We start from the raw sequence: 26045 nt of genomic DNA on the forward strand, positions 1-26045 counted from the left end.
AAAAATGTTGTTTCATTTGTGTCCCCACTGTAAAGACTCACTCAGTCTGGTTGTCCTGGTGAACATTGTCACCAAACCTGGAAGTGATGCATAGCTCCCAACTGTCTCTAAATTCGAGGGACAGTCCCTGATTTGGAGCAATTTGTCTTACCATGGACTGATGAACAGCAAGGCTTTTGGAGATACTTTTATAACCCTTTCCAGCTTTATGCAAGTCAACAATTCTTAATCGTAGGTCTTCTGAGAGCTCTTTTGTGCGAGGCATCATTCACATCAGGCAATGCTTCTTGTGAAAAGCAAACCCAGAACTGGTGTGTGTTTTTTATAGGGCAGGGCAGCTGTAACCAACACCTCCAATCTCATCTCATTGATTGGACTCCAGTTGGCTGACACCTCACTCCAATTAGCTCTTGGAGATGTCATTAGTTTAGGGGTTCACATACTTTCACATACTTTTTCCACCTGCACTGTGAATGTTTACATGGTGTGTTCAATAAAAACATGGTAACATTTAATTCTTTGTGTGTTATTAGTTTAAGCAGACTGTGATTGTCTATAGTTGTGACTTAGATGAAGATCAGATCACATTTTATGACCATTTTATGAACAATTTGTGCAGAAATCCATATCATTCCAAAAGGGTTCACATACTTTTTATTGCAACTGTAGATGGGCGATTATTTTTTTTCCTCCAAAGCTAGCTGGAAGCAATACTAACTGATTACTTACAGTACGCTTTGCCTCTACTGACTGTTATCAGCTGACAAGATTTCTGACAGGATCCACAGGTAATTTATTACATTTGTTGAACAGGTATATAAAACAGTTTTATTGGTATATTTAACCTCTTAAGGACCACCCACCCGCAATGTACTATGGATGTGTGGCCCGTGCAGGCAAAGCGACTAATGGGAATGTCGCTGCCTGCTTCTGGGTTTAGGGTGTGATTGTACACAGCGGGAGTCTGTTAGCAGATCCCGGCCAATGATTCATGGCCAGTACCTGCTGATCAGCTGTGTCCAATCACAGCCCAGTACCCTGTATTGGCTCTGTACAGAAGGAACAATCTCTCTCTGTTTCTTGGACCCTGTAGTGTCAGCATACAATGGCCCGGATTCAGAAAGAAGCTACGCTGGCTATTGATACGCCGCGTAACTTCTAGGATGCTCCGGTGTATCTTTTTTCTGTATTCAGAAAACAAGATACGCCGGAATTTTGCTAAGATTCGACTGGCGTAAGTCTCTTACGCCGTCGTATCTTAGTTGCATATTTACGCTGGCCGCTAGGTGGCGCTTCTGTCGATTTACGCAAGGAATATGCAAATTAGGTAGATACGCCTATTCAGAAACGTACGTCCGCCCGGCGCATTTTTTTACGTCGTTTACGATAGGCTTTTTCCGACGTAAAGTTACCCCTGGGTCTATGAGGCGTACGCAATGTTAAGTATGGACGTCGGGCCAGCGTCAAATTTTCCGTTGATTACATCGTTTGCGTAAGTCGTTAGGGCTGTACGTAAGTTACGTTCACGTCGAAAACATTGACAGTTTGCGGCGTAATTTGGAGCATGCGCACTTGGAAACGTTCACGGACGGCGCATGCGCCGTTCGTAAAAAAAACGTCAAATGCGTGGGGTTACTATTAATTTAAATAAAACACGCCCACATCATCCACATTTGAATTAGGCGGGCTTACGCCGGACCACATACGCTACACCACCGTAACTTAGGGCGCAAGTTCTTTATGAATACGGAACTTGCGCCCTAAGTTACGGCGGCGTAACGTATCTGAGATACGTTACGCCCGCCGATAGATACACCATTGTATCTGAATCCGGGCCAAAGAGATCTTTAGTAAAAATCAGCACTCATTACACATAGTTAGGCACACATTAAACCCCCTGATCACCCTAGATGTTAACCCCTTCCCAGCCAGTGTCATTAGTACAGTGACAGTGTATAGTATTAGCACTGATCACTGAATTCGTGTCACTGGTGATGTCAGTGTCAGTTAGTTAGTTCCCCCCAGCGTCAGTTAGTGTCAGATTATAAGTCGCTGATCACCGCCATTAATGATATAAAAAAAACGATATACAGTGCCTTGAAAAAGTATTCATACCCCTTGAAATTTTCCACATTTTGTCATGTTACAACCAAAAATGTAAATGTATTTTATTGGGATTTTATGAGATAGATCAACACAAAGTGGCACATAATTGTGAAGTGGAAGGAAAATAATAAATGGTTTTCAACATTGTTTACAAATAAATATGTGAAAAGGGTGGCGTGTATTTAGTCAATACTTTGTAGAATCCCCTTTCGCTGCAATTACAGCTGCAAGTCTTTTTAGGGATGTCTCTACCAGCTTCTAGAGAGTGACATTTTTGCCCATTCTTCTTGCTCAAGCTCTGTCAGATTGGATAGAGAGCGTCTGTGAAGTGCAATTTTCAAATCGTGCCACAGATTCTCAATTGGATTTAGGTCTAGACTTTGACTGGGTCATTCTAACACATGAATATGCTTTGATCTAAACCATTCCATTGTAGCTCTGGCTGTATGTTTAGGGTCGTTGTCCTGCTGGAAGGTGAACCTCCATCCCAGTCTCAAGTCTTTTGCAGACTCTAATGCCGCGTACACACGACCGTTTTTTCCGTCGGCATAAACAACGACGGGTTTTTCCGACGGAATTCCGCACAAGCTGTCTTGCATACACACGGACACACCAAATTTCCGACCGTCAAAAATGCGGTAACGTACAACACTACAACGAGCCTAGAAAAATGAAGTTTAATGCTTCCAAATATGCGTCAAAAAAGTTTCCAAGCATGCGTGTTTTTTTCTCTGTTGGAATTCCATACAGACGAACAAAATTTCCTTTCTGAATCCGTCGGAATTTCCGAGGAAAAAAGTCCGATGGGGCACACACACGGTCGGAATATCCAATGAAAAAATTCCGTCTGACTTTTTTCCATTGGAAATTCCGACCTTTCACACTGGGGCGGGAGCTGCGGTGGCGGTATAGCGCCGCTAAAAATAGCGCCGCTATACCGTTGGATTTCCCGCGGGATTCGGCCGCTAGCGGTGCGGTATTAACCCCCGCTAGTGGCCGATAAAGGCTTAATACCGCCCGCAATGCGCCTCTGCAGAGGCGCATTGCGGGCAGTATTGCCGCGGTTTCTTAATGTTTTAAATGGGAAGGAGCGGTGAAGGAGGAGCGCTCCTCTCACCGCTCCAAAGATGCTGCTTGCAGGAGATTTTTTTCTCTCCCGCCAGCGCATCGCCTCAGTGTGAAAGCCCTCAGGCTTTCACATTAAGGCTCCATTCACACCTAGGCGTTTTCACGCCCGACGCCTGACGCTATTGCAGCCTGCAATACGCTGGAGGGGTGATTTAACATTGTCGGCTATGGAGATGGTTCACATCTCCACGCCGAACGCCGAAACGCTGTACACCTGAAGCTCAAAACAAGTCCCGAACCCTTTTTTTCAGGCGGCTTTCGGCGTTCGGCATAGCCGACAATGTTAAATCACCCCTCCGGCGTATGCAAGGCTAAAAAACGACGCATTTTGTCGCGGCAAATCACGGGAAAAAACGCTGCAATTTGTCGCGGCAAATCGCGGTACAATACGCCGCGTTCAGGTGTGAATGCAGCCTAAGATTGCTGGGCAGGAGTTTTTCTGGCGGTATCGCAGCGCTATTTTTAGCGCTGTACCGCCTGAAAAACTCCTCAGTGTGAAAGGGGTCTTATAGTTGTCCTGTGAATAGATTCTCCCACCTGAGCTGTGGAACTTTGCAGCTCCTCCAGAGTTACCATGAGCCTCTTGGCTGCTTCTCTGAATAATGCGCTCCTTGTCCGGCCTATCAGTTTAGGTGGACGGCCACGTCTTGGTAGGTTGGCAGTTGTGCCATACTCTTTCCATTTTCGGATGATGGATTGAACCATGCTCTGTGAGATGTTCAAAGCTTGGGATATTTTTTTTTTTTATAACCTAATCCTGCTTTAAACTTCTCCACTACTTTATCCCTGATCTGTCTGGTGTGTTCCTTGGCCTTCATGATGCTGTTTGTTTACTAAGGTTCTCTAACAACCCTTTGAGGGCTTCACAGAACAGCTGTATTTATACTGAGATTAAATTACACACAGGTGGACTCTATTTACTAATTAGGTGACTTCTGAAGGCAATTGGATACACTAGATTTTAGTTAGGGGTATCAGAGTAAAGGGGCTGAATACAAATGCACACCACACTTTTCAGATATTTATTTGCAAAAAAATGTTGAAAACCATTTATCATTTTCCTTCCACTTCACAATTATGTGCCATTTTGTGTTGGTCTATCGTATAAAATCCCAATAAAATACATTTACGTTTTTGGTTGTAACATGACAACATGTGAAAAATCTCAAGGGGTCCTTTTTTAAGGCACTGTATATACCATAATTTGTAGACGCTATAATTTTCACGCAAACCAATCAATATTCTCTTATTGAGATTTTGTTTTACCAAACACATGGAGCAAAATACATTTTGGCAAAAATTTCTGAAGAAATTTTATATTTTTTATTGCATATGTTTTTTAGCAGAAGTAAAAAAAAATATAATTTTTTTTTAAATGTCTGTCTTTTTTTTGTTTTTATAATAAACAATAACAAAACGCAGTGATGATCAAATACCACTAAAAGAAAGCTCTATTTGTGTTGGAAAAAAATTATCCAAAGTTAATTTGGGTAAAGCGTTGCATGACCGTGCAATTATCAATTAACCACTTAAGCCCCGGACCATTTTGTTGCTAAAGGACCAGGCCCCTTTTTGCGATTCGGCACTGCATCGTTTAACTGACAATTGCGTGGTCGTGCGACGTGGCTCCCAAACAAAATTGACGTCCTTTTTTTCCTCACAAATAGAGCTTTCTTTTGGTGGTATTTGATCACCTCTGCGGTTTTTATTTTTTGCGCTATAAACAAAAATAGAGCGACAATTTTGAAAAAAACCCAATATTTTTTACTTTTTGCTATAACAAATATCCCCAAAAATATACATATATATATAAAAAAAAATGTTTTTCCTCAGTTTAGGCCGATACATATTCTTCTACATATTTTTGGTAATAAAAATCGCAATAATCGTTTATTGATTGGTTTGTGCAAAAGTTATAGCGTCTACAAAATAGGGGATATAATTATGGCATTTTTATTATTATTTTTTTACTAGTAATGACGGCGATCAGCGATTTTTTTTATCATGACTGCGACATTATGACGGACACATTGGACACTTTTGACACTATTTTGGGACCATTGTCATTTTTACAGCGATCAGTGCTATAAAATCCACTGATTACTGTGAAAATTACACTGGCGGTGAATGGGGTTAACCTGTAGGGGGCGCTGAAGGGGTTACGTTTGCCCTAAGGGAGTGATTCTTACTGTGTGGGGGCGTGGCTTGGCGTGTGATGTCACTGATCGTCGTTCCCTATGACAGGGAACAGAGACGATCAGTGACAGTCTGACCAGGAAGCACAGGGAGAGGTTTACACTTACCTCTCCCCGTTCTTCAGCTCTGTGACCCGATCGCGGGACACCGGCGGTGATCGGGTCCGTGGGTCCCGCAGGGTCACTGAGTATCCGACCGGGTCGCGAGCGCGCCGCATATTAAAGGGGACGTACCTGTACGCCAATATGCACAGCCGTGCCATTCTGCCGACGTACATCAGCGTGCGGCGGTCGGCAAGCGGTTAAAGTAGCACAGTGCTTGATCATGAATTGGGTAAAACCTTCCCGGAACTGAAGTAGTTAATAGGCCAAACAGGAACAAATAACATTGTTAGGGTTTATACACACTTTAAATAATATGCAATGTTTATTGGTCTATTAATGCTGAAATTGTTATTTTTAAGCTGTACTAAAATAATAAAAGGGGGTTAGAGCTCGGCATTAATAATAGATAACAGTCAGAATTGCAAGTCCAATCTGATGACAAACAGTTATTCAATATGGGCCAGATTCTCGTAGATACGGCGCCGGCGTAGTGTAAGTCATTTACACTACGCCACCGCAACTTACTGGAGCAAGTGCCGTATTCTTCAACCACTTGCTCCGTAGTTTGCGGCGGCGTAGTGTAAATGGCCCGGCGTATCCCCGCGTAATTCAAAGGGGGCGGCTTGTATTTAAATTAAGCGCGCCCCCGCGTCGATTGAACTGCGCATGCACCGGGCTGAAAAATAGCCCAGTGCGCATGCTCCAGCTCACAACAGAAAACGTCAATGACGCCGACGTGTGCGTCATTGATGTAAGGTCGTATTCAAGAACGACTTAGGAAAACGACGTACCCGACGGGAAAAGACGACGCGGACCCGACGCCATACTTAACATGGCATACGGCGGACTGGCGTAAGGTTACCCCTCATATAGCAGGGGTAACCTTACGTCTACGGAAACAACCTAAGCGACGAGTACGCGACGCAAATTTGTTCGGGAATCGGCGTATCAGGCTCATTTGCATAGTCAAATGAGACCTGAACGTAAACGCCACCTAGCGGCCGGCGGCGAATTACATTTAAGATCTGACAGTGTAAGTCACTTGCACCTGTCGGATCTACAGCGTATCTATGCGAAAATGATTCTAGGAATCACTCGCATAGATACCCGGGCCAAAAAACAGAGATACGACGGTGTTTCCTGAGATACACCGTCGTAACTCTTCTGAGAATCTGGCCCTATGTGCTTTTTATGCATATCTACTCACTGTGCAGAGAACTTTAGAGCCAAGCCTGATTACCTTGGGAACGTTCAAGAGATTAGCCCTACACATTTTGAACTGAAACAAGATGGAGACCACTGGGCCTAATTTAGAATGACAAAACCTGAACCCTCCTGTTTTGGCCATGTAGCATAGTGTGACAGTACAGTTCCCTGTCCTGGTAATTGTCGCCCAGGGTTCTCAAATAGGCAGATTGAGGGGCTCCAGGGTTATTTAATGTGAAGGAGTCTGTTTTATCAGTTTCCTCCAAAGTTTGTAAAATCCAGTTGGGGACCTGGAGCCCGGAGATTCCATAGCGATATGGGTGGGATGGAATCTCCAACCCTGGGATCGGGTTTTGGGAACAGCAAGGAGTATGGCTGGTTGATTGAGCAGGTGGGTCCTGGGCTTATAGCAGAGTCCGGACTATGGTTCTGGGCTCCACCCTCCCAAGGAGTCCAGGCAAGCAAGGGAGAAGCATGCATGTCTGCATGGTATAGTCCAGGGGTATGCAATTAGTGGACCTCCAGCTGTTGCAGAACTACAAGTCCCATGAGGCATAGCAAGACACTGACAGCCACAAGCATGATACCCAGAGGCAGAGGCATGATGGGATTGGTGGTTTTCCCAACAGCTGGAGGTCCGCTAATTGCATATCCCTGGTATAGTCAGAGGGCCCAAAGCTGTGGGCTGAGCAGCACAAAAGCTAAAAAGAGGTACAGTGGTTGTACGGGAACTCTGTTATATGACCAAGAGGACTGAAGTGCAAAGTCTAAGCGGTAGTACTGCTAAAGAGAGCTTGGTATTGTTTGTTTATTATTACGTTACTGCTGTAGAAAATTTGAGACTTCTGGATGGACATTTTCTTTCTTTAATAAAAGTGGGCCAATAATCCCTTTAACGGCATTACTGGCGTGGACTCTGCTCACTGGTGTGCTCTACACAGAAGCTACCCCTAATATTACAATAGATAAGCAGTTTAGTTTCACATATACAAACTGATAATAAAATTTCAGCTTACCGGCCCGCTTTCTGAATTTTTCTATATCCACATTTGGCGGTCTTGTAGGTTTTTGAGGTGGAGGACCTAATTTGGCTAGAGAGGGAAGTGGCTTTCGTTTTGGTTCGTTGGGATCTTTTGGTTCTCCTAAATTTTCCGGGACAGATGAGGTTCTAGGATGTTTGAGTCCGAAAGGTGAAGAACTGTTACCGTTTTGGTTAGTTTTCATTTGAAAATCTTTGGCTATGGCGCTAGGTTTCGGGCTTTCATTTGGCTCCTCTGTGCTTTTATTTAGAAACGGGCTTTGGAGTTGTTTAATACCAGTAGGCCTTAATGGTACTCCATGGAAAGGTTGTAAGGACGGACTTGCAGACATGTTTTCTTCTGTTGATTGCTTTATCTGTTTTATAGGCTTGTTGTCCGGGGAACCCGAAATTGTCTTTGTTACCAAGTTGTGTTTGTTGAAACTGTTCTCACTTGGGGATCCGCCCAAGTTAATGGGAGGTTTCGCCCCAAATGGCGGCCTCTTTTGGAAAGAAGGTTTGGATTCATTTTCTGAAGTTGAATTAACTGATTTAAGTTGCGATGGTCTTGGGAAAGTTGGCTTTTCCTCAGTTCCCTTTGGCTCTGGTGGAAAAGGTGGCTTGAGTCCACCAAACTTAGTCTCCTGTGAAGCATTATTAGCGGACACAAAAGGTTTGTTAGCTATAGGCTTTGGAAATGGGAACTTTGGTTCTTCAGTCTGTTGGCTGGGCGTTTTAAATCCAGATGGTTTTGGAAATGTAGTTTTCTCCTCCCTTGCTTGGATGTTTGTGTTAGAAGAGACAGCATTCCTGTTGATGCCTCCAACTGGTTTTACAAGTGGCGGTTTGATTTCGTTTGCTTTTGGTGCCAGTCCAGGCTTTGGAACTGCTGGTTTCTTAGGTGTTAATCCTGGTGGAGTGTTGCTTGGTGACTCAAATCCTTTTCTTCTATCTTGAAATGATTTTAAAGCAGGTGGCCCCGGGGAATTCTCTGCCTCCTCCATGGAACTGGGAACTCCACTGAACATAGCTGCAATCGACTTCACATTTGTGCTTTTCTCCTGCAAGCCGAAAGGAAGAAAAGAGCTCAAGTGAAAGGTTTCACATAGCACAAGCACACGCACACAGCTCTTTCAAAGGCTTCCTGAGCTGAGGCTTGCAACAGAGCTGATTGGTAGAATGGATTTAACAAGTATCTTCCTGTATGACTAAATAATGCTCCTTTCTTACTTAGTTTGGTGTACTTTAGTATTTATTTTTATAGAACATAAACATATCTCTTTAGCAACTTTCTTTACTTTTAACAGGTGCATATACACTTTGGACTACTTAAAAGACACTTATACACTTTCATGTACACAAAATAACCTTTGTTTCAAACTACATGGACATTTTACATCGGATCTATTTACTTATGTAGAGGTTGTATTGAAGTACAGTAAAACCTTGGCTTGCTAGGATAATTCGTTCCAGAAACATGCTTGTAATCAAAAGCACTCATATATCAAAGCGAATTTCCCCATAAGAAATAATGGAAACTCAAATGATTCGTTCCACAACCATTTATTCATATATCCTTCAATTTATAGTCCATATAAAAAGATTATAGCTAGGGTTGTCCCGATACCACTTTTTTAAGACAGAGTACAAGTACCGATACTTTTTTTCAAGTACTTGCTGATACCGATTACTGATACTTTTTTTTAATCTCATGTGACAGTGGCACATGTGTCAGTTTTTTTATTTGTTTTTCACTTTTTTTTTTTTTACAATATTTTATTTTTTAAGGGGGGGGGGGGGTGCACAGTGTCAGTGTTGTTTTTTATTATTATTCTTTTTTACAATAATGTTTTTAGTGTTTATTGCAATTGGGGGTCTTTGGTGAAATATCAGGGGTCTTAACACCCCTGACATCTCCCCTTTGAGACAGGGAAAGGGACTAAGGACACATATTTCTCAGTCCCTTTCTTTGCAGCCTCAGCTGCGCTGAAAATGAATGGAGAGAAGATAGCGGCTCCTCTCCATTCATAAACTGAAACATTGTAAACACAGTTTATGATGTTTCAGTTATGTGAATGGACAGAGTCAGTGATCGCATTTTACATTCGGAAAAGGTAGGAGCCAGATTTGACCGACTCCTTCCTCCGCTCTCCATCCTGACAGATCGAGGGGGACAGCAGCACAGAGGAGAAGAGAGGGGGACACGGAGGAGGAGAGAGGGGGACAGCAGCACGGAGGAGAAGAGAGGGGGACACGGAGGAGAAGAGAGGGGGACAGCAGCACGGAGGAGAAGAGAGGGGGACACAGGAGAAGAGAGGGGGACACGGAGGAGAAGAGAGGGGAACAGCAGCACGGAGGAGAAGAGAGGGGGACACAGGAGAAGAGAGGGGGACACGGAGGAGAAGAGAGGGGAACAGCAGCACGGATGAGAAGAGAGGGGGACATGGAGGGGGAGAGAGGGGGACAGCAGCACGGAGGAGAAGAGAGGGGGACACGGAGGAGGAGAGAGGGGGACAGCAGCACGGAGGAGAAGAGAGGGGGACACGGAGGAGAAGAGAGGGGGACAGCAGCACGGAGGAGAAGAGAGGGGGACACGGAGGAGGAGAGAGGGGGACATGGAGGAGGAGAGGGGGGGACAGCAGCACGGAGGAGAAGAGAGGGACATGGAGAAGGAGAGAGGGGGACAGCAGCACGGAGGAGAAGAGAGGGGGACACAGAGGAGGAGAGACAGGGACAGCAGCACGGAGGAGAAGAGAAGGGGACAGCAGCATGGAGGAGAAGAGAAGGGGACAGCAGCATGGAGGAGAAGAGAAGGGGACAGCAGCATGGAGGAGAAGAGAAGGGGACAGCAGCATGGAGGAGAAGAGAAGGGGACAGCAGCATGGAGGAGAAGAGAAGGGGACAGCAGCACGGAGGAGAAGAGAAGGGGACAGCAGCACGGAGGAGAAGAGAAGGGGACAGCAGCACGGAGGAGAAGAGAAGGGGACAGCAGCACGGAGGAGAAGAGAAGGGGACAGCAGCACGGAGGAGAAGAGAAGGGGACAGCAGCACGGAGGAGAAGAGAAGGGGACAGCAGCACGGAGGAGAAGAGAAGGGGACAGCAGCACGGAGGAGAAGAGAAGGGGACAGCAGCACGGAGGTGAAGAGAAGGGGACAGAAGCACAAAGGGGAACACAGAGGGGGACAGCAGCAGAGCAGCAGAATGGAGGGGGACTGGAGGAAGATGCGGGGACAGTCAGAGGGGATTGTGTGTGGGAGAGTTACAGGCACCGATCACCTCTGATTTCACTAAAAGCCGGACTTTGAAATCTATACAGGGTGATCAGTGCTTGTAACTCTCCCACCGCACTGATCACCCTGACTGCCCAGGTATTGGGTGACGCATCGGAGCATTTGTCCGAGTACAAGTACTCGGGCAAATGCTCGGTATCGGCATCGATACTAGTATCGGTATTGGGACAACCCTTATTATAGCAATGTGATGGGTTGTGTAACCATTAAATGTCCATCCACAAATGGAAGCCTCCATAATGGGATTAGAAGCAAAATCCAGCAGGAGCTACAGAGTATAAAAGAGAAGAGAGGCGCCTCGCCTCTAAGTGTAGCAACATGGTTACATTTAATGAAGGAACAACATTTAGCAACTCGCATGGCACACCTAAGTATGCAGGCATTCCGAGTAAAGCTGTCCACATAGACCATCCTCCTCACCGCCAGCTCTCACCGCTGTCAGTCTGCAATTGTGATCGTAAAGACTACCCTGCAGTAGAGCGATCTGAACGCAAGGCTTGAAGCGCTCATGGAGTGCAGAGTGGAAGAGATGACGTCGATGGCGGTGTTTTATGTAAAACTACTGTGACCCGACGTGATTGACGTTTTTGCGGAACGGCGCATGCGCCGTCCGTGGAATTTCCCAGTGTGCATTGCTCCAAAGTACGCCGCAAGGACGTCATTGGTTTCGACGTGAACGTAAATGACGTCCAGCCCCATTCACGGACGACTTACGCAAACGACGTAACTTTTTCAAATTTCGTCGCGGGAACGACGGCCATACTTAACATTGGTACGCCGCACTTATGCCTTATATAGCAGGGGCAACTATACGCCGGGAAAAGCCTAACGTAAACGTCGTAACTTTACTGCGTCGGCCGTGCGTACGTTCGGGAATTTGCGTATCTAGCTAATTTGCATACTCAACGCGGAATGCGACGGAAGCGCCTTCTAGCGGACAAAAAAAAAATGCAGTTAAGATCTGACGGCGTAAGAGACTTACGCCTGTCGGATCTAATGGATATCTATGCGTAACTGATTCTAAGAATCGGGCGCATAGATACGATGGGTCGGATTAGGACTTACGACGGCGTACATGGCGCTGCGCCGTCGTAAGTCCTTTCAGAATCTGGCCCAATGATTTTTTTAAAACTATGTCCGCAGTCACTTACTATATAAATGTTTCCAATTCGCTGGCTCTTATTTTCCTAGCGTTGCTGTCCCCAAAATTCAGGTAAGGGGGGATATTGCACACTAAAAATGGCATAAAAGAACAAAAAAAAAAAAAAAAATCACATGACTGGGACTATATGTCCCATCAAAACCAATAATGCAAGTGCATGCCTGCCCACAGCTGCCAATCACTCCCTTTAGAAAGAGACGAGAAGTTATTTATGGGGTTCCAAAGTCAGTGCAGGGAGCTTTAGCATGTCTGGAGTGCGATGTCCAGAGTATGATCATAAGGGTGGCTCTGGGGACCCTACAAAATAACTGAGCCACCCTTAGAATGGGATATTGTTTTGGGGAATTTCAGAGGAATGGGAGCCATAAAACAGAATTCAAACATCAAACCAAATAAGTGTAAATCTATACTGTAATTTATTTTATAACTTTAATTGTATTATATTAAAGTGGTTGTAAACCCTTACATCTACCCAGGGAAGTGACTATCCTCAGGTGATACACAGAGATAATTTAATCCTCCTACATAAGTTGAACCTGTCTATCTACAGTCACCTCTTCTCAACATCTGTTCAAATTCCAGTGTTTATAAAGCTTTTTTGAGCAGTCTGAAAACGGGGGTGGAAAGCTGAAATTTCACACTGCATAGTTCAGTAAGGTGAGTTCTGAGAGCTGATTGGAGGGTAGAATTACACCCCCTTCACACAGAACACAGGAACAGCACTTAGGCTGACAATCAGCTGGAGGTCCCTCTGCTGTCACCTTTTTTTCTCTCTGTGTCAGGAAAACTTGTCAAAGGTGATTTATGCTGATAGCAAAGGAATAAAGCAACAGAAAGAACTGACACTTAGGGCCAAATCCACAAAGACCCGGCGTAACGGCGAAATTCTAATTTAAGTTACACTGCCTTAAAATTTCTACCTAAGTGCCCGATCCACAAAGCACTTACCTAGAAATTTCTGGCCGTGTAACTTAAATTCCGCCGGCGCAAGGCGTTCCTCATTTCATGGGGGCGATTCCCATTTAAATGAGGCGCGCTCCCGCGCCGGCCGTACTGCGCATGCTTGTGACGTCATTTTCCCGACGTGCATAGCGCAAAATTACGTTACCCCGGGCTTTGTGGATTGCGACGGGTCAATAAAGTTGCGTCGAAAAAAAAAAAAGATACGGCGCGAAAAAAAAAATTCAAATTCGAAAAAAAAACGCGTCGCGAGACAGAAGGGTCTGCTTTTACATGGTGTACTAACTTTACACCATGTAAAAGCAGCCCTGATTTTGCGTATGCAACTTAATACTTACGGAGAAAAAACGAGGCAGAAAAGCTTTGTGGATCTCCGTAAGTGCTAATTTGCATACCCGAGGCGGCATTTCGACACGAAATGCCCCCAGCGGCGGATGCGGTACTGCATCCTAAGATCCGGCAGTTTAATTCAATTACACATGTCGGATCTTCTGCCTATCTATGGAAAACTGATTCTGTGGATCAGTTCCATAGTTAGGACCAGGGATACGACGGCGTAACAGCAGTTACTCCGTTGTATCTCTTTTGAGGATTTGGCCCTTAGTGCTGTTAATTGAGACAAATACACACTATAGAGGGATAAGCTTTGTTTATATTTCATGTCTGAGGTTTACAACCACTTTAAAGTGTAAGTTCACCTTTACAGAAAATTTGGAAGGTGAACTTACACTGGACCCCTTCCTCACCGGAGTCTAGCGATCCCCGCTGAGAGACACCAGGTTGCCGCTTCACTGGTCCAGGGATTTGAAGTCCCATGGCTTAAAGGAACACTAAAGGTTCGTTTTTTATTAGATCAATTGATTGCTGTAAGCTAAATACAGTAATCCAGGTTTGAAAATGCCATTTCCTGTCACTCCTCTTCTTGCTTTCCACCAGCATCTGAGCTGTTTTGCATGGTGGAAAGCAGAATGTGCTCACCCCCTTCCTATGACTACAGTCCTGCGTGAAGATGCTCTCTTATTCCTCACAGGCATGGGGGCTAAGCCTGATGGGAACTGTAGTTCCCATCAGGCGGTGATGTAGCGAGAATGAATGCGCACCGCAAACCAGGAAGTCAGTGAGAATAACGATTCAGGAGTGACGGAGGTGAATAAAACAACTCGATTTCAACAGGTATCAAACTAGTTATAATGCAAAACATTACTTTTTACTTTATCAGCTACTGTCAGACTTTAATTTAAGAGGAAATTATTTTTGTCTTTACAACCCCTTTAATCTCCTATCCATACCTATCAGCATGTATGGATAGGAGGCATTCTAATTGGTCAGCATGGTCACAATCACAATCAGAACCCGCCTAGCACATCCTATTCATGCTTAAGGAGAGGAGAGAAAGCCAGGAGGATTTAATCTTAAAGATTTGCTATAAAGGCGAACTTACTCTATAAGTTTTGTTAAGAACATGCCAACAAATTCAGGAGTACTGTACAATGAAAGGGTAAACATGAGGCCAGACACACCTCTGCCTCATTGTACAGTTTTGAAAATGACAAACAGTTTTTGTCCCCTTTCCTTTTCTAGCCTGCTCAGTGAACAATAATTCAGGATCGTCATACTACCATATCATTGTCCAGTATCATCTTTCTGGCTATGCAGTGTGGCAGAAATGTGTGTTACCTGAGGGGGACATTCCCCTCAATCCCCCACCCAGGCTTCATTTGCAGTGGCTGGCAAGGGAGCTCAGTAACACCAAGCCTACGATTTTACCAGTGGAAACTGGTCTCAATGCCGTCACCTTCATAAGTGCCACCAGAGGCAGTCGGCTCAACTTGCCTCATGGTAGGAGCACCCCTGGCTGGGGAAGAATTCTGAGGCTCAGAGTCAGTTCTGAGGGGCATGATCAGGGGAAACTGAGCTGCTAAGACACAGATGGAAGGAGGGAGTAGTGGGAGTAGAACTTTTGAGTCACTGTTTATAGGGGAAGCAAGGGGAGCTGATTTACTGACAGATGTATTTGAATTACATCAGCAATTCTTTTGTGAAATTTGAGGATGAATTGCTCCTCTGTGCCTACAGTTATAGAGGTCAGTTAGAGCTAGTTTTAAAACTAATTTACTGCTTGTAGATTTTTTTGTTAGGTGACAATACATGAAGAAACTGTTTGAGGGAGGGTCCTGTTAATCATTTTTTTTTTTTATTCTTTAGTTATATTGTCATATTACATCCGAAAACGTAAGTGTATTTGATCATAAATGAATTTACAGTGGCATGTTTCCAGTGGTATGTATACTTTGACAGTTGAAACATAACCAATACCTGTCAGACTAAGGCCTTGTACACACGGGCAAACATGTCCGCTGAAAACGGTCCGCCGTACCGTTTTCAGCGGACATGCCCGCCCAGAGATTTCTGTATGATGGCTGTACACCATCATACAGAAATGAGAGACAATCCGCGCGGACAGACAGCGCGGTGACGTGTTCGCGCCGTCGCCGCGACAAACGCTGAAAGGTCAATGCTTCCACGCATGCGTCAAAGTCATTCGACGCATGCGAGGGATGGCGGCCGCTCGGACATGTACAGTAAGTCTGTACAGACGACCGAACATGTCCGACGAACAGGATTCCAGCGGGCATGTTTCTAAGCAAGTTTAGAAACATTTGTCCGCTCGAAAACGGTCTGGCGGGCAAATGTACGCTGGAATCCTGTCCGATCGGCCGTACACACGACCGAACATGTCTGCTGAAACTGGTCCGCGGACCAGTTTCAGCAGACATGTTCGGTCGTGTGTACGGGGCCTAATAGGAACCATATTATATTTATACAGTAAATTGTATCAAGAAAACCAGATCAAAAGGAAATGACCCAATGAGTGATCACTGAAACAGAGAAACACTAGAGCCTCCAGTTTCAGGTTTGTACCTGCTGTTCTCCAGAGAAAACTGTCTGGTGCTACTGGGTGCTAAGATCCACCCATCGTCTACTACAGCCTTTCTCAACCTTTCCAACACAGGGGAACCCTTGAAATAACTTTCCAGTCTCAGGAAACCCCTGCTAAAAATGACTATTTCTACAACTCATGATGCATTAGTGTGATGGTCAGTGGGAAGAATGGGCCAAATCCACAAAGACCCGGCGTAACGGCGAAATTCTAATTTAAGTTACACTGCCTTAAAATTTCTACTTAAGTGCCCGATCCACAAAGCACTTACCTAGAAATTTCTGTCCGTGTAACTTAAATTCCGCCGGCGCAAGGCGTTCCTCATTTCATGGGGGCGATTCCCATTTAAATGAGGCGCGCTCCCGCGCCAGCCGTACTGCGCATGCTCGTGACGTCATTTTCCCGACGTGCATAGCGCGAAATTACGTTACGTCGGGCTTTGTGGATTGTGACGGGTCAATAAAGTTGCGTCAAAAAAAAAAAAAAGATACGGCGCGAAAAAAAAAATTCAAATTCGAAAAAAAAAAAACGCGTCGCTAGACAGAAGGGTCTGCTTTTACGTGGTGTACTAACTTTACACCTTGTAAAAGCAGCCCTAATTTTGCGGATGCAACTTAATACTTACGGAGAAAAAACAAAGCTGAAAAGCTTTGTGGATCTCCAGAAGTGCTAATTTGCATACCCGAGGCGGCATTTCGACACGAAATGCCCCCAGCGGCGGATGCGGTACTGCATCCTAAGATCCGGCAGTGTAAGTCCCTTACACATGCCGGATCTTCTCCCTAACTATGGAAAACTGATTCTGTGGATCAGTTCCATAGTTAGGACCAGGGATACGACGGAGTAACAGCAGTTACTCCGTCGTATCTCTTTTGAGGATTTGGCCCATAGCTCCTTACACTTGTGGTCTTTGTGAAGAATTACCCAAAGACAAATAGCTAAAAAGATCAGTGGTGTCTGTGGAAACGTATCTGAAAAGCAGAAATTGTTCCTTGCTCAAGGAACTCCTAGCAACCTCTGGAGGAACACTAATGCCACGTACACATGGTCGGAAAATTCCGACAACAAATGTTCGATGTCAGCTTGTTGTCGGAAAATCCGACCGTGTGTATGCTCCATCGGACATTTGCTGTCGGAATTTCCGACAACAAAAATGTGAGGGCTGGTTCTCGAATTTTTCCGACAACAAAAGTGCCGTGTGTACACAATTCAACGCGAAAAATTCTACACATGCTAGGAATAATTTGAGTGTTGTATGTCACTGCGTTCTTAATGTTCGCAATTTCCTACAACATTTATGTGACCGTGTGTATGCAAGATAAGTTTCTGGGTGAGTTCCTGGGTGAAATACCCTGGTCTACTAGATATGAAGTTGTAGGAAGCCCTCGTAAAAGTTTTAGGTTTTCTTCTGTGTCCATCTGTCCGAACTCAAGTTAAAGCAAAGCACTTAAACTACTTTCAAGTGTAAACCTACTTTACTTCAAGGGAAAGTAATTGTTATTCTTGTGGACTAGAAATGTCGTAAGAGGGAATCCCACTTATGTATGCACGACCCCTTCAGGTGGAGGCAAATATAGTGTTAAGTACATCAGGACATGGTTTTAGAATTCCCACTTGGCAGAGGCTCAAGATCCCCTTTTACCCAGGTAATACAGTGTCGGGAGTGGAATTACTGCATAGTAGGGGTGCAACGGATCAAAAAACTCACGGTTCGGATCGTTCCTCGGATCAGGAGTCACGAATCGAATCATTTTTGGATCGGCAAAACAAATAAAAAATTCTCCCCCACTGTAATATCCACATCTCTCCCCCACTGTAATATCCACATCCCCCCACTGTAATATCCACATCCCCCCACTGCAGTGGCTTCACTAGGGTTGGTGTCACCCAGGGCAGAAAAAAATGGTGTCACCCCCCCACCAACTATAGTCCCCCCTCAGTAAAGAACCCCCTCGGTGCAGACACCCGCATCAGTGCAGACACCCGCATCAGTACAGACACCCCCCCCCAGGTAGTACCGACACATACCCCCCCCAGGTAGTACCAACAGACACCCCCCCTCAGGCAAGACACCCCCCCTCAGGCAAGACACCCCCCCTCAGGCAAGACACCCCCCCTCAGGCAAGACACCCCCCCTCTCAGGCAAGACACCCCCCCTCAGGTAGTACAGACACTTCCAGCGGTGTGTGTCCCACGAGTGCGGGCTCCTCCTCCTCTGTGGGTGTAAGCAGAGGAGGAGGGCCGCCGCCGGGTGTACCAAGATGGCCGTGGCTCCAGAGCTAGGCCGAAGCCGCGGCCTTTCCTAACGTTATGGCCGCGGCTCCGGAGGTAGGCCGAATCCGCGGATCACAGTGTGTGCCGATTCGAAGGTGGTGACCCGTTCGGATCACGGATCAACTGTGATCCATTTCACCACTACAGTGCATAGTCATGCCCATCTCACATGAACCCCCAAAACAGGGTTATATGTATATCTCTGCAATGTCTTTAATATGTACAGTATATACTTACAGTACTAATTGACTACAATGTTTAACCAGAGGCCCCAGTGCCCCACCAATATTTAGGCTACATATGAAAAAAAGAAAAGAACAGGAATTCTTCTACACAACCTTTTTTGTCTAGGACAGAGGTCTCCAAACATTTTAAACAAAGGGCCAGTTTACTGTCCTTCAGACTTAAAGGGGGCCGAACTGTGGCTATTGGGAGTATAAAAGGTCCCAAGTCAGTAGGAATAAACAATACCGCATCTTTTGTGTCTATGCGAGGAATAGCGCCCCATCGCTGATGTCATTGGGAGGAATTGTGCTCCATCATTGGCACCATTGGGAGGAAGTGTCCCCAATCTATGGTGTCATGGGGAGGAATTGTGCCCTATCATTGGTGTCAAATTCTGCCCCTTCAGGGGGGGGGGAGGGAATCATGTCCCATTGTTGGTATCAGTGGATGAGAATAGTGCCCCAAGGGCCAGATAAAAGCATGCAAAGGCCTTCTTCTGGCCCCCTGGGCCGCAGTTTAGGAAGTCCCAGCAGCCATGAAAACCAGGGAAAAAAAAGGAAAAAAATTAAATAAGTCAGGATGGCTAAATATTTTCCCCCACAGCCACTTTGTGGAACATTGTTAACAATCCACCCTTAGTCATAGAAAATGGGTGATTGTCATGTGTTTATCCTGACTATTTTGTCTGTGATCCATCTTATGTAGGCATGAGGGCAATGAGCAATGAGCATACTTAATCGCTGTAAGCTTTTCTCTTTTTGCAAAAAAAAACAAAACAATAAAAATGATTGAAAAGAAAATGGCTCATTGTGTGAACATTCTGTGTGTCAGGTTACAAGCAATATTTCCCATTTCGGTCAGCTTACATGTCTGATGGATTGCAAGGGAGCTGAATGTGAAAGCTATAACTACACCATGTGAAAGCTACAGGGACCCAACAAGGATAATGCTGATTGACTATATATAAAGCCAATTCATATAGCATGTTGTGGTTTAGGGACCTAGATGCTGGTAAAAATGTATATATATATTTTTTCCAAAACAAGGACTACCTGGGGTATTAAAGCAGTAGTAAATTTTGTAAAAAACAAAATTCACCTTGCAAGGCAATATCATAATGTGCTAGCATGTTTTGCCCACTAGCACATTATGAGAGACTTACCTTAAAACAACACAGCAACATGCTGTCACCGCTGGCAGGGCTGCCATCTTTACCAGATATCCCTTCCTCCAGCCGTCTCATCGGCCGAGCCGCAATGGCATCACTCCCGCGCATGTGCACGACACAGACCTCCTGAAAGGAATGTTCCTTCAGAACACATCTGCCAGTAACATCACCGGCTGCTGCTCTACGGAATATCTTCTAAACGGTGCACATTTAGGAGATATTCATTTTCCCTATAGGTAGGCTTTATTATAAGCTTACCTGTAGGTAAAAATGGCTGACAAGACTTTACTTTAAACTCCAAAACAAAAATGTATTAAATTGCAGTTTACCAGTTTGCAGTTTGCGTTTTTGAGCGTTTATTAGCTTTTATCGGCGTTTTGCGGTTTTTAGCATTTTTTTCCTCCAAAAAAATGCACTTTGAACGCAAGTTTCTGGCGTTCAGAAAAAAGCCCATAATCTCCACTGCTCGTTAACACTAAAAAACTTCCATAGACTAACATAGAGTACAGTTTATGGGCTTTTAAAAAAAAGCCAAAACGCCAATAAACTACAGTTTATCCGCTTCAGTGGACATGGAGCCTTAGGCCCCTTTCACATGTGCGGACCGTATGTCCGCATTTTCATCCATCCGTTTGCAGATGAAAACAGGACATACATTGGTCCCTATGTGATTGCGGGTGTCAGCGGATGAACATCCGCTGACACCCGTAATCACCCGCCTCCGCAAAGATCCACATTTGCGGACGGAAGAAAATCCTATTTTTTCTTAAGTCTGCGGATCGGATGAACACGGACACACGGTTCGTGTTCATCCGATCCCCCCATAGCGGAGGGCGGAGAAAAGACAGGGCGGTCCCTGCACAGTGTGCGGGGACCGCCCTGTCAGCCGATGGCTCAGCGGGGATTTTACGGAGCGATCCCCGCTGAGCTTACGGACACACGGAGGCGGATCATTACTGATCCACCCCATGTGAAAGGGCCCTTAGGCTTTTGTTTTTCTTTATTTACACCTGGTGATCCAGTCAGCAAGTCTGTAATTTTTCAACTTCCTTTAACAGACCAAGCTGTCCAGAAAAAGTAGCAGAGGGTTGAGACAAACCATTTAACAGTGGCAGGTGTACTTACAATGATCAGCTTTTATTTATGTATGGAAAACCTTATCCCAAAAGGAAAAAAACTGTTGCTATCTGTTACGGGGGCCGCCCCCTCTTTTCATCGCCGCCTCCCCCTATCCATGTGTCCGGCCCCCTTCAGAATGTCGGACACATACATTACAATGCAGGGTGGGTGCTTTTTTGAAGCACCCTATTAGAGCAATAGCCTTCAAAATAGGGTGGGCTCGGGGCGCAGAGAATGCTCTCGGAGCCCACCCAGGTGTGTTACAACAGCAAATGAAAATTAGCTATTGTAATACTGATTCTACTCCTGGCCAATCAGGAAGTGGGTTTTGATGCTGAAAGGACAGGCGATCCTATTGGATGCCTAGGAGAAGTGGAAGCGGTGGAGCTGCACGCGTGAAGCCGCCGATGGAGAAAAGGACACAGAGCCACTGCACGCTGCCAGCTACCCTCCTAGACGGGATAATTGCCAGACAAACCAGCAAATAGCGAGAGGGGGGGGGGTACCGCTGACCGCCCACCTCCAAAAAAAACAGCAGCCCCCACTGTTGCTATACCTGTTTATAAAGTGTTAGCTGGAGTTCAGCTTCAATTTTTTAGTCAAGTCTAAATCTGCTAGTCCAACACTTCCTTCTCCCCAATGCTGCTGTCCAAATGTGTCCGCTTTACTACTTCATCCAGAATGGAGACACCTAAAGACAAGGGCCGGGATTCAGATACATTGGCGTATCTTTGAGTGGGCGTAGCGCATCTCATATGCGCTACGCCGACGTAATGTAGAGAGGCAAGTACTGTATTCACAAAGCACTTGCTCCCATATGTACGCCGGCGTAACGTAAATGGGCCGGCGTAAGCCCGCGTAATTCAAAGTAGCAAGGCAGTGGGCGTGTTGTATTATAATAAAGCGTGACCCCATGTAAATGCATGGCCGATCGAACGGCGCATGCGAGCGCATGCTCAGAATCACGTGGCAAATACTCCCTAAGATACGTCGGCTCAATGCTTTCGATGTGAACGTAACCTACGTCCAGCCCCATTCACGTACGACTTGCGCAAACAACGTAAAATACGACGCTGTTCCGACGTTTCCGACGTCCATACCTTAACATGACTTACCCCTGCTTTATGAGGGGTAAACTTACGCCGGACGTACGCCTTACGTAAACGGCGTAGCTAAATCCCACGGGCGCAAGTACGTTTGTGAATCGGCGTATCTATGTCATTTGCATATTCGACGCGTAAATCTACGGAAGCGCCCCCTGCGGCCAGCGTAAATATGCACCCAAGATACGACGGCGTAGGAGACTTACATCGGTCGTATCTTGGCCAAATTCAGGTGTATCTGGTTTCCAGAATACGCTTAAAGATACGACGGCGCACATTTGGACTTACGACGGCGTATCTGGAGATACGTCGTCGTAAGTCCTTTCTGAATCCCGGCCAAGAAGTGTATTACTGTCTGGATCACCGAGTAAAATAAAGGAAAAAAAGCCTAAAAAAGCTAAACAAATGCAGTCACCTCAAGGATTGGTGAGATGCAATATATTATGTGTTTGGGTTTGAATACTGCTTTAATATAGTCCATCATTGGTAATTTTTAATGTTCGAGGGCTGTAGAGAAAAGTAAAGGGCTGTACAGACTGAAGTAGAAAAACTAAGGCAAGAGTAAGGACCATAGTATTTCACTGACATTAAAGAGTATGTAAACCCAAAGTTTCACGTTCCTGAAACGTGCCATGTACTTGTAGGAAAGAGTATCCTGTTCTCTTTGAATTGCTTCCTTTGCATGATATACCTGGTGTTTCTCGCAGTCCCTGCTTTCCTTTTAAAAACTGACCACACTAGGCATGAGAGCACAGTTGGGTCAATTCTGTAGCCGGACTGGGAATTCAGCCTGCTCTCCTCCAATGATCAGACATGTCCCAACCCCCCCCCCCCCCTCATTCACTGGGAATACCAGTGTATTGCTGTTGCTTATTCCCCCAGCTCTCTGAGCTCATGAGAACACAGGTTTTGTGATCACTTAAAAAAAGGGGTAGAAAAGGTACATATATAGATATACAGGGCCAGATTCATGTACATTTGCGGCGGCGTAACGTATCGCATTTACGTTACACCGCCGGAAGTTTTACGGGCAAGTGCTTGATTCACACTTGCCTGTAAAGTTGCGGCGGCGTAGCGTTAATCCCTCTGGCGCAAGCCCACCTAATTCAAATGGGGCGTGGATCATTTAAATTAGGCGCATTCCCGCGCCGAACCTACTGCGTATGCTCCGTTTTGGAATTTCCCGCCGTGCTTTGCGTGAAATGACGTCACACTGACGTCATTTTTTGAACGTCGACGTGAGTTACGTCCTTTCCTATTCACTTACGAAAAAAAAAAAAAAAAAAATTCGACACGGGAACGACGGCCATACTTTAACATGGCAAGTCTAACTTTAGGCCACAAAATAGCAGCTTTAACTATACGCTGGGAAAAGCCGACTAGAGACGATGTAAGAGAATGCGACGGCCGCGCGTACCTTCGTGAATCGCCGGAAAAAGCTAATTAGCATACCCGACGCGGAAAACGACGCGAACTCCACCCAGCGGGCGCCAAAGTATTACACCCACAGTTTTTTTTATATATCTATACACAAATAGTTTGCCTTTCATTTTTATTTTAAACTGAATGGGTTTTTTAAGGTGAGAGTTTACATATACTTTAGATAAAAAAGACCACATCAGATGGCCTGGCATTAGTTGTGACCACAGCTGCTTTTTATAGTACCCCACAACATGTATTCTCATAAATATCATTTAGTGCAGCCAAAGCAAACACAACTGCCACGCAATATAATTCATTTAAAAGATGGCCGCGATTAATTAATAATTCTAAAGTACTTGTCTTTTACAGAAACTTCCCACCCAACAAGATGAAAACATGATCAGTAAGAGTAAGAAAAAGTAAGAAGCTGCTTTTGGTTCCCATAATGCGCTCACTGTACACACACACACACACACACACAGACACACACACACAGACACACACACACACACACACACACACACACACACACGGTTAGTGTAATGACAAGTCACTGTAACCCTGAAGACAATGTGATGGTTGCTGAAGCCACTTCCTGATTACACCAGAGATGAACTGGCTTCTGCTGATTTTCTTTTATTTGAAAAGCATAAGCTACAGCAATGCCTCTTAAATTAGAGCGTATTTCCCTATTCTTCCATCAGAAATCTAAACAACAAGTATCTCATACAAGGATAATAGGCATAGCCAAGGTACAAATCTTCCTGCATGACCTTGCTGGAGGCTCTTGACTCTTCTTTCCTGCCTCTACCTTTGGTGAGCCAACAGAACTGTAGAGCAGAGAGACATACAGAGGTGGTAGGATTTGAACTGCCAAGTCTTAAAAGGGCCAGACAAATCCAATTTCTGAGCTTTTGCAACTTGCTGCTTTTTCATGGGGGGGGGGGGGGGGGGGTGACTTGCCATTTCCAGGCATTTTTTAAAGGAAACCTGATGGTGGATTGAAGCTGCAAGTAAGCAAGATTTTAGGACCAGCATATTGACAATCATAGCAAAACAAATGCTTTTGCGCACAAGGCTCTGAGGAAGAAGGTAACCCTTCGAAACACGTCAGCCAGCAGTGGTTCTCACTTCCTCTCTTTAGGATCTAGAGACTGCTACTGGTAGACGGATCATCATAAACCAAAGATGTTACATTGTGGTTTTCTTTCGATGCTTGTGAGTAGATTTTAATAATTTTTCTTTTAATAAATACATCAAAGGATAATGCACAAGGCTGGTGTGCCCTCTCTTTTTCTCCTTTCTTTTTATTGACAATCATTATGCTGCATGCAGGGCCAGGTCAAGAAAGAAAAGGCTCTCACCTCGAGCATTGTGTCCAAACAAGGAATCAACAAACTCAAGCTCAAAGTGTTCTCCCACACTGCAGGTAACAAACGATGAGGAGCCGGAAACTCTGGTATCCATATCGTAAAAGTGACATAAAGAGAGCTAATGTTTTTCGGCAAGAGCCTTAATCATAGCCATAGCGATACGGATACCAAAGTTGCCGGTGTGTTGTCACATTCAGCTCCCCATCACAGAATGCTCCGGAAGTCAAGTTCCGTCGCCGCCATCTTGCTACACCCCACACCATTGCACAGTAATGATAGAGTGAGAAGGGGGCAAGCGGACATCTTGTTACACCCATCAGAGTTTTAGATTTCACACTTATTTTCAACACAAAACGGAGCTTATATGCTTAAATACAGTATTTTTAAATCCGACGGACTGTTTAGATGTTAAATGTGAAAATCAGAGGTGTTTTGTCAGATGAGCAAACATGTAAGGTCATCAGGTTTGCTGCTGCTTTTAACATTTAACATTAAAAAAGTCCGTCGGAATTCCAAATTCTGTCTTTAAGCAAATAAGCTCCGTTTTGTGTTGAAAATAAGTCTCAAATCTAAAACTCCGGTGGGTGTAACAAGATGTCCGCTTGCCCCCTTCTTACTCTATCTTTACTGTCCAGGAGTGTGGGGTGTAGCAAGATGGCGGTGAAAAAACCTGACTTCCGCAGCATTCTGTGATAGGGAGCGGAATGTGACACTGCACCGGCCTCTTCTCGTTTCTTGAGAAAACTTGTGTACCTATACAAAAAAGGACACCTTGCAAAGTAAAAATTTAACAGAATCATACTAATTTACCAAGTCGCAACAAGCCCTTCCTTCATTGGTCCATGGACCAAAGGTAGTAATCCTAGGCCCAACCACTGTACATGTGGAAGCACGCGCTCCATCCATCTCAGCAGTGGCCTGCTTTGCCATTTTAAAGTTGGTGTCAGAGGACCTTTTACCAGGAATGATGGTATGACTAAGCCCTGTGGACCTGACTTGGTATTAGTTTTTTTTGCTCAACAATTCTCATCTATTGGTAATGAAATGTAACCACCAAGCTTCTTGCCTGGACTGTACTGTATATTCTTTAAATTATCATTAGGAAAGTTCCTCCTTCTGTTATGCAATGCCCTTATTTCATTACCAGGAACTATCTTTCCATGTTCATGCAAATTATTGCTACAGGCTCCTGTGAAAAGTGTGACTTTAGAACCAGTGTTGTAGCTGCTGACATAGAAGGATCTATTTA

General features: G+C 45.0%; 1 protein-coding gene across 2 annotated transcripts in view; it reads right to left on the reverse strand.

Annotated features, from left to right (window-relative positions):
* FYB1 (FYN binding protein 1) overlaps positions 1-26045 on the reverse strand; it is a 164611-nt gene that overhangs the window by 96792 nt on the left and 41774 nt on the right. For both annotated transcript variants that reach the window (XM_040338638.1, XM_040338646.1), the window contains exon 2: positions 7757-8819. In XM_040338638.1, the coding sequence (XP_040194572.1) occupies positions 7757-8786 (1030 nt within the window). In that variant the 5' untranslated portion in view covers positions 8787-8819. The remainder of the gene's footprint in view (positions 1-7756; positions 8820-26045) is intronic.

Source organism: Rana temporaria, chromosome 1 (assembly GCF_905171775.1).
Source record: "Rana temporaria chromosome 1, aRanTem1.1, whole genome shotgun sequence".
Taxonomy (NCBI): Eukaryota; Metazoa; Chordata; class Amphibia; order Anura; family Ranidae; genus Rana; species Rana temporaria.